At 40.3% G+C, this 9,746-nt stretch overlaps 1 protein-coding gene across 1 annotated transcript; it reads left to right on the forward strand.

The window, feature by feature from the left end:
- Positions 1-1,065: 1,065 nt before the first annotated feature.
- On the forward strand, positions 1,066-2,253 carry LOC103127604 (uncharacterized protein C14orf28-like). The gene is made up of 2 exons (XM_060193432.1): positions 1,066-1,921; positions 2,091-2,253. The coding sequence occupies exons 1-2, from the start codon at positions 1,066-1,068 to the stop codon at positions 2,183-2,185; spliced, it is 951 nt and encodes a 316-aa protein (XP_060049415.1). The 3' UTR covers positions 2,186-2,253.
- Positions 2,254-9,746: the final 7,493 nt, after the last annotated feature.

Here is a 9,746-nt window from a genome sequence, read left to right on the forward strand (position 1 = left end):
CAGGTGGTCTCCTTTGGTATTCATAGTTGACCTGTGAGGAGAGGAGAGAACCGCAGCTGCTGCTCCTCTGTAGCCCTGCCTCCCCTTGTGTCATAAATTACTTGTATTTTTTTTTAACTATAAAACCCTTTTAGTATTTTAATATTGCTTTTCTGTCATGTCTTAAGCACACTATATTGACTTCATGCTTTTTTTCTCTGCCTATTTTTGATATGGCTGCTGTTGACTTAATCACTCCTGGCCACCTTTTTCCAGGTAAAAAGAGAGGGAGAGACACAACAGCACCAATGTTCTCTCCAGAAACATGGCGGTCCCATGTGGTCTACCTGAGTCAGGAATATGGTAAAGCAGGCACCTTCTCAATCTTGTTAGAACCCTGGATTTTTATTTTTTAATGATTCATTTATTATTTATTTTTAAAGAGAAGGAATGAGGGGAGGAATAAACGTACCAGAGGATCACTGCCATTTATGGTGCTAGGGCTTAAACTCTGAACTCATGCATGCAAGTTCTACATTCTACTCAATGTGCAACTAACTGGGAAAATTATCCAGTGCCTGAATTCAGATGAGATTCTGAATTAATTTATTTATTTTGGATTGAGACAGAGAAATCAAAGGTGTAGGGGGAGAAAAAGTGGGAGAGAGAAAGACACAGCACCGCTTACTGCTTTTGGAGCTTCCTATTGCACACGAAGACCAGGGCTTGAACTGGTGTCCCTGTGTGTTGTAACATGTTCTCTATACCACATGCAACACCACATGGTCCCTAAATCAAGCTTTTAAAAAATTGTTTTATTGCCTGCCGCACTGGCTGCGGGGTCAGTTGGCTTGGGCCGGGGCTCTGTGGCGGGTGTGATGGAGGCTGTGGTGGAGCCCAGCGCTCAGGCAGGGGAGGCGGTGGCACCGGTCGATGAGGCTCCATGAGCCAGCTACGGGGGCGGCACTGGCAGCTCTCCGTCCCCGGGGAGCATGGAGCGCAGACTGCTGTCAGCCTGGGCGATGGCGGTAGGAGAAAGGCGGCAACCGCGTGGCCGAGGAGCCGGGAGGCCTGCACGTGTCTAGGATGAAGACATTGTTTGAAGAGATCAAAGCATCAATTAAGAATAACTATAACCAAGATCGCTCATTTTGGAGGTCTGTTCTTCCTTGGGGAGGTGTTTTTACTATCAAAGCTGGCTGCAAAGCAGTATCCTGTACACCCCTGTATGTCGAAATAAGACTGAAAAATACCTGCACTATAGATGGGTTCTTGATGTTACTGTATGTCATCCTTAATGAGAACGAGAATTTCCCCAGGGAGCTCTCTCTCCGTTTGGGTAAGGAGTTTGTAGACTATTTTCTTTATTTAATGGACACTTACAGTTTTACAACTGTGAAGCTACTTTGGATTTGGGACAAGATGGCAAAACAGCAATACAAATCTGAAGTTCAGAAGGCTTCATTTATAATTGATTTGTTTGGGAATGAACATGATAATTTCACCAAAAATCTTGAAAATCTCATGGCTACTATCCAAGAGAGTTACTGTTCCAACTGGCGATGCCCAGCCCGTGTTCACAAAGACCAGCAGTGTACAATTAGTATAAATCCTCCACAGGAGATTCCACACGGAAATTTGATCCGGCTGGCGGTGGATGAGCTGTTCTGCTCTAGGAGCGAACAGTGTGAAGAACATGGGTGTGGTGGGTTAAGAGAATTTTCACAGCGAGTGTTCTGCCACGGAGCACCCCCTTTTGTTGTCTTCAATATGCAGCACTGGAGATCGGAAGATCTAGCATATGTTCCCTATCACCTGGACTTATCTGACCACAAGTATTTGCTGGAAGGTGCCACATTGTTCAACAAAGTGGAGCATCATGACTCTGCAGCCTTCCAGATTGATGGACATTGGATGCACTATGATGGCCTCAGAAATTGCACGCCACCCCGAGCTAAATCACTGAAGAATGGATGAACGTGAGTGAAACACTGCGCACTGTGAGCAGATAAGAGGAGTACTGTGCCACATAAAAGTAAATGATACTTTACCAGAAAAAGATTCACTTGGGGTTTGCTTTGACAATAGCTCCCCACATATACTTAAGTCGGATTTGGTCTCAGTAAACTTTCCTGGGGAATTCTTATTGCATGAATCAAAGTATACAAAAATTAAAATAGTAGCCTACACATATACACATGAATGATATTAACAAAATTATCCCTAATGAAAAGTTGTTCTTTTAGGAACTGTACTTTATTTGGAATAATACTAGTATGTTATAAAATAACGACTTACCTACCTCACAGGGTTGTTGTGAGGATTAAGATGTTTGTTAAAATCTTGACTTACACTGACCATACTAATAAAAGTGACATGACTTTTCTACCACTTAAAAAAACTGATTTATTTATTTTTAATTTTTATTTATAAAAAGTAAACACTGATAAAACCCATAGGACAAGAGGGGTACAACTCCACAAAATTCTCACCACCAGAACTATGTATCTCATCCCCTCCCCTAATAGCTTTCCTATTCTTTATCCTTCTGGAAGTATGGACCCAGGGTCATTGTGGGGTGCAGAAGGTTGAAGGTCTGGCTTCTGTAACTGCTTCCCCGATGAACATGGGTGTTGACAGGTCGATTCATACTCCCAGCTTGTCTCTCTCTTTACCTAGTGGGGTGGGGTTCTAGAGAAGTGGGGCTCCAGGACACATTGGTCGGGTCATCTGCTCAGGGAAGTCTGTGTGAACCTTGGTCTATGGAACCTTGTGGCTGAAAAAACAGTTAACATATAGAGCCAAACAAATTGTCAACTAATCATGAACCTAAAGGCTGGAATAGTTCATAAGAAGAGTGGGAGTGGGTGGGGTTCTCTGCTCTGTAGATAGTTAGTAGTTATATTTTAGTTATATTCCAAAGAGCTTATGACTATACTAGTTTTTTTCCCATGAGCCTAACATCTCACTCAAATAAATAGAATTTAAATGATATAGGAGATATCACAACTGACACCACAGAAATCAAGCAAATTAGGTGAAAATTTTATGAAGAATTCTAAACGCCCAAGCTAGAGAATCTGAAAGAAATGGAAGAATTCCTAGAAACATTTACCATTCCAAAACTGAACCAGGAAGAACTACAGAACATAAATGCACCAATCACAGTCAAAGAAATTGAAACAGTTATTAAGAGTCCTCCCAACAACAAAAGTCCTGGACCAGATGGCTTTGCAAATGAAATTATACAAAATCATCAGGAAACAGATAATATGTATATATTTTTTAATTTTAATTTTATTTTTGTAGCCCTTGTTTTATAGTTGTAGTTATTAATGATGTTATTGATGTTGTTGTTGTTGGGTAGGACAGAAAAATGGAGAGAGAAGGGATGATAGAGAGGGAGAGAGAAAGATAGACACTTGCAGACCTGCTTCACCACTTGTGAAGCAACTCCCCTGCAAGTGGGGAGCCAGGGGCTCAAACTGGGATCCTTCTGCCAGTCCTTGCACTTTGCACCACATGCACGTAAACCGCTGCACTGCTGCCTGACTCCCTATACCTATACATTTTTAAAAATTTATTTATAAAAAGGAAACACTGACAAAACCATAAGATAAGAGGGGTACAACTGCACACAATTCCCACCACCAGATCTCCAAATCCCATCCCCTCCCCTGATAGCTTTCCCATTCTTTATCCCTCTGGAAATATGGACCCAAGGTCATTGTGGGTTGCAGAAGGTGGAAGGTCTGGCTTCTGTAATTGTTTCCCCGCTGAACGTGGGCGTTGACTGATTGATCCATACTCCCAGTCTTCCTCTCTCTTTCCCTAGTAGGGTGGGTCTCTGGGGAAGCGGAGCTCCAGGACATGTTGGTCAGGTCTTCTGTCCAGGGAATTCTGGTCGGTATCATGCTGGCATCTGGAACCTGGTGGCTGAACAGAGAGTTAACATATAAAGCCAAACAAATTGTTGAACAATTATGGACCTAAAGGCTGGAATAGTGCAGATGAAGTGTTGGGAGGGGTACTAACTGCAGACTATTGTGTACTTTTGCTTTTAGGTATATATTTTGCCCTTGTTTATGGATATATGTGAAAATATGCTCTATCTCATGGGACCTGGTCTATATCTAGGTTTTGGGACATTGTTAGGAAGTGAAATGTCTGGAATGGAGTTAGAGAATACTATGAAAGGCAGGGCCTCACCCGAGTAATGAAGCTGAAGGGTTGTCATTCCACACCTGAAGTCTTTGGACACAGTCTGAAGTGAAGCATGCTGAAGTGGCACTCGTTGCATTGATTAGGTTGTGACTGGCAGATGCAATATTATTTGATATGAATTGAGAGAAGCATGCAGGAAAGTGGGTCCCATCCTAAGGTTCTAGGACTGGGGGAAATATAGGCTCTATAGTGGAAATGTGAGGTTCCTACTGTCTTAGGGATCAAGTAGACAATAGGTAATTATTGTTATCGTCACATTATTTGTTAATTGGATTAACTTTGAAAGTACCTTTGTTAGGGTTTGCTGTATAATACCCAACATCTTGTATATAGCTGTGCCACCGGTTGCTTCTGTTCTCCCTGGTCTAGGCTTTTGAGAAAGTCAACATATCAAAGACTCAGCCTATGTATTAAAAAGACTCAGTCTATGCTTTAAAATGTTCAAGACACACCATCAATTTTCCCCTCTCATATTAATTAAATAGTGATTTATATGACTACAGTTTAATAGGAGTGTACATAAACACCATTCCCACAACCAAAAGACTGTGTCCCCCCCTGCCCCCCCACTGCCGCCCTGGGAGGCCGAATGTCCACCCTCACCCTCACCCTAACCACAGGGTTTTTACTTTGATGCCCTACTCTAGATTTAGTCAAATCCTGCTTTTAGTTTCCCTTTCTATTTTTCTTTCTCAACTTCTGTTGATGAGTGGGATCATCCCATACTCATCTTTATCTTTCTGACTTAGCTCACTTAACATGATTCCTTCTAGCTCCATCCAAGATGGGTCAGAGAAGGTGGGTTCATTGCTCTTAATAGCTGCATAGCATTCCATTGTGTATATATACCACAGCTTTCTCAGCCACTCATCTGTTGTTGGGCACCTGGGTTTCTTCCAGGTTTTAGCTATTATGAATTGTGCTGCTATGAACAGCACACATGTCTTTTTGGTTGGCCATTATGGAATCCTTGGGGAATATCCCCAGGAGAGGGATTACTGGGTGATATGGAATGTCCATGTCTAGCATTGTGAGGGTTCTCCAGACTGCTTTCCAGAGAGGCTGCACCAATTTACATTCCCACCAGCAGTGCAGAAGGGTTCCTCTGTCCCCAAAGCCTCTCCAGCATTTATTGCTGCTGTCCTTTTTGATGTATCCCATTATCGTAGGAGTGAGTTGGTATCTCAATGTTTGATGTAGTCCCATTGGTTAATTTCTGCTTTAATCTTCCTTGCAGTTGGGTTTGTTTCATCAAAGATGTCCTTGAGGTTTAGGTGAGAAAGTGTTCCACCAATGTTTTCCTCTAAATATTTGATAGTTTCTGGTCTAACATCCAGGTCCTTGATCCATTTGGAGTTGTTTTTGTTTCTGGTGAGATAAGGTGGTTCAGTTTCATTCTTCTGCATGTTTCAAAACAGTTTTCCCAGCACCATTTATTGAAGAGAGCCTCCTTATTCCATTTAATACTTTGAACCCCCGTATCAAAGATTAGATGTCCATAGGTGTGGGGATTTAGTCCTGGGCTTTCAATTCTGTGTGCCTATTTTTGTTCAAGTTCCAGTCTGTTTTGATGATGATGATGATGGCCTTCTAATATAGTTTGAGCTCTGTTCCAGTCCCTGTTCGGGCGCCAGTATGCTGGGCTAGCTTGGCGGGCGGGAGACAGACAACCAAGGACTCATGGCTGAGCTGGGAACATAGTTCAATCTTTATTGATGAGTGGAAATGAAGTGCAATCAATCTAATCTCTATTCATCAGAAAATCTTGTCCTATATATCTCCTGAGGTGGAAGTGTCAGGTCGGAAGAGGAAGTACGTAGGATAGGGGGTGGGGAGAAGGAAAAAGCTTGCGCACTAGGAAGTATCAAACTTGCATCTAACCAGTGGGGATTAAACCAATGCCCTGTAGGCAGGGCGGGTCTCAGGTAAAGCAGTGATTATATAAATAGACCACAGCGTTAAGCAATGCAAGCAAACCTCACGTGATGATCAAAACAGAAGGGGTCTTAGAAGCAGAATTAGAAGCAGATCAACACATCTGGGAGTGTGATGCCTCCATTTCTGGTTCTTTTCCTCAAGATTGTTTTGGTGATTCTAGGTGTTTTCTGGTTCCAGATAAATGATTGTAGTTTTTGTTCTATTCTCTTATAGAAGCTTGGTGGAGCTTTGATGGGTATTGCATTAAAAATGTATATGGCTCTGGGGAGAATATTCATTTTGATGATATTTATTCTTCCAATCCATGAGCATGGGATCTCTTTCTACTTCTTGGTATCAGTTTCTATTTCCTTGAATAATGACTCATAGTTTTCAGTATACAAGTCTTTCACTTCTTTGGTCAGGTTTATTCCTAGGTATTTGATTGATTTTTGCTGCAACAGTGAATGGGGGTGATTTCTTGATATCTTCTTCAGATTTAGTGTTTGCATAAAGAAATGCCATTTATTTTTGTACATTGATTTTGTAGCCTGACACCTTGCTATATTGCCTAATAACTTCCAGTAGTTTTCTACTGGATTCTTTTGGTTTTTATATGTATAATATCGTATCATCTGCAAATAGTGAGAGCTTGACTTCTTCCCTTCCAATCTGTATTCCTTTGATTTCTTTCTCTTGCCTGATTGCTATGGCAAGAACTTCCAATACTATGTTTCAGAGTAATGGTGACAGTGGATAGCCCTGTCTAGTCCCTGATCTGAGGGGGAATGCTTTCAGTTTCTGTCCACTGAGTACGATGTTGGCTGCAGGTTTTCTGTATATGTATTCCACTATCTTGAGGAATTTCCCATCTATTCCCATTTTTTGTAGTGTTTTGAGCATGAATGGGTGTTGGATTTTGTCAAAGGCTTTCTCTGCATCTATTGAGATAATCATGTGGATTTTGGTTTTTCTTTTATTGATGTGGTGAATGACATTGATTGACTTATGTATGTTGAACCAGCCTTGAATTCCTGGGATAAATCCCACTTGGTTGTGATGAACCATCTTTTTTGATATACTGCTATATCCGGTTGGCCAGGATCTTGTTTAATATTTTGGCATCTATGTTCATCAGAGATATTGGTCTGTAGTTTTCCTTTTTTGTTTTGTCCCTATCTGTTTTTTGTATCAGGGTGATGTTGGCTTCATAGAAGGTGGAAGGGAGTATTCCTGTTTCTTTGATCTTGTAGAAAATCTTTAGAAGTATGGGTATTAACCTTTTCCTGAAGGTTTTGTAGACTTCATTTGTGAATCCATCTGGTCCAGGACTTTTGTTGTTGGGGAGATCCTTAATAATGATTTCAATTTCTTTGTCTGTGATTGGTGCATTTAGGTTTTGTAGTTCTTCTTGGTTCAGTTTTGGAAGGACATATGTTTCTAGGAATTCTTCCATTTCTTTCAGATTCTCTAGCTTGGTGGCATATAGTTCTTCATAGAAGTTTCACATGATTTTCTGGATTTCTGTGGTGTCAGTTGTGGTATCTCTTCTATCATTTACAATTCTATTAATTTGAGTCTTTTTTTTAAATAGTGACTCTGGCTAGGGGTTTGTCCATCTTGTTTGATTTTTCAAAGAAACAACATTTGGCTACATTGATCTTTTGTATGGTTCTCTTATTTTCTATGTTGTTTATTTTTGCTCTGATTTTAGTGATTTCTGTCCTTCTGGTTGCTTTAGGGTTCCTTTGTTCCTCTTCCTCTAAGTCCTTAAGGTGTGCACTAAGGTCATTTTTTTAAAGCTTTTTCTTGTTGTTTAATATGTGATTGTATGGCCATGAGTTTCCCTCTCAGTACTGCTTTAGCTATGTCCCAAATATTTTGATAGCTTGTTTCTTCATTTTCATTTGTTTCCAGGAATATTTTAATTTCTTGCTTGAGTTTCTCTCTGACCCAGTGGTTCTTAATCAGTATGTTGTTTAGTTTCCAAATTCTGTGTCTTATAGTAATTTTCTGTTTGTTGTTAAATGTTAGCTTTACTGTAGTCTGAGAAGATACTTGGGAAGTTTTCAGTGCTCTTGAATTTGTTGATGCTGTTTTTGTAGCCTAACATGTGGTCTATCCTTGAGTATGTGTTGTGTGGATTAGAAAAGAATGTGTATTCAAGTTTTTTGGGCTGAAGAACTGTAAAAATGTCCAGGAGGTATAGTCTGTCCCTCTCTTCCTTTAATTCTCTTGTTTCTTTGTTGAGTCTCTGCTTTGTTGATCTAAGTGTGAGAGTGGGGTGTTAAAGTCTCCCACTATGATTGTATTACTATTGATGTATTTTTGTAGTTCTTTCAGTAGGTGTTTGATGTATTTAGATGGTCCCTCATTGGGTGCATAGATGTTAATAATTGTTAAGTTTTCTTGGTTGATTGATCCTCTAATCATTATATGATGGCCTTGTTTATCTTTTATTTAATTTAAAATCTGTGGTGTCAGAGATGAGAATGGCTGTTCCTGCCCTTTTTTGTGGTCCGTTAGCCTGTATGATAGTTTTCTATCCTTTCACTTTAAGTCTGTATTTATCTTATTGAGTCAGATGGGATTCTTGAAAGCAGCATATTGTTGGGTTATGTTTTCTGATCCATCCTCCCACTCTGTGCCTTTTAATGGGTGAGTTTAAGCCATTGACATTTATTGATATTATGGATTTAATGTATTGTAGTGCCATTGTTCAACAAATTTTTATTTGCTCTGATATGTTGCAAGTATTATAGTGATGTTCTTGTTTATAAGAGGTCTTTTAGAACCTCTTTCAGGGCAGGCTTCGTGATGGTTGCCTCCCTTAACTGTTGTTTGTCTAAGAAGGTTTTGATCCCTCCTTCTAGTTTGAATGAAAGTCCAGCAGGATATTTTACCCTTGGTTGAAACCTTTTTTCATTCAGGGCTTGATAGATATCTTTCCATTCTCTTCTGGCTTTTAGAGTTTGAGTGGAGAAGTCTGCTGATAGTCTTATGGTTTTTCCCCTGTATGTCACTTTTTGTTTCTCTCTTGCAGCCTTTAGGATCCTTTCTTTATCCTTACTTCTTTTCACTGTAACTGATGTGTCTTGGTGTTTTCAAGTCTGGGTTGATTCTGTTTGGGACTCTCTGGGCCTCTTGAATCTTAGTGTCCTTTCTCTTGTTCAGGTCTGGGAAGTTTTCTTCTGTAATTTTCTCTAGGATGTTTACTTCCTCTTCCTCTCTTTCTTCCTCTGGTAGGCCAATTATATGCATTTTACTTCTTTTGAGATCATCCCATATGTCTCTGTTGTTGTTTTCAGTGTTTCTCAATCTCTTTTTGAGCTCTTTTACCTCTTTCTTAGTTTTCTCTAGCTCATCCTCTGTCTGGCTGATTCTGTTTTCTGCTTCTGTTAACCTGCTTCCCATTCCCTCAGCTTCTTTCTTCAGTTCAGTTATAGTATCAGCTTGTTGTGCTAATTGACCTTTTAGTTCAGCTATTTCAGCTTTCAGTTCTCTAATTACCTGGAGGTAGCTAGTATTTTCCTTAAGGGTCTTGTCTGTTGTTTGCCTAATTCTGCTAGCCCTTTCCTCCATAGTTGTCTTTGTTTTTGTGATTAGTAGGTTTACGACTGCTTGCA

The sequence above is a fragment of the Erinaceus europaeus genome, chromosome 7, assembly GCF_950295315.1.
Source record: "Erinaceus europaeus chromosome 7, mEriEur2.1, whole genome shotgun sequence".
Classification (NCBI taxonomy): Eukaryota; Metazoa; Chordata; class Mammalia; order Eulipotyphla; family Erinaceidae; genus Erinaceus; species Erinaceus europaeus.

Bases quoted from the DNA above. Each gene is read 5' to 3' on its own strand.
- LOC103127604 (XM_060193432.1), top strand. From the start codon at position 1,066: ATGAAGACATTGTTTGAAGAGATCAAAGCATCAATTAAGAATAACTAT. The intron at 1,922-2,090 runs CGCCACCCCGAG...TACTTAAGTCGG, and splicing joins TGATGGCCTCAGAAATTGCA to ATTTGGTCTCAGTAAACTTT.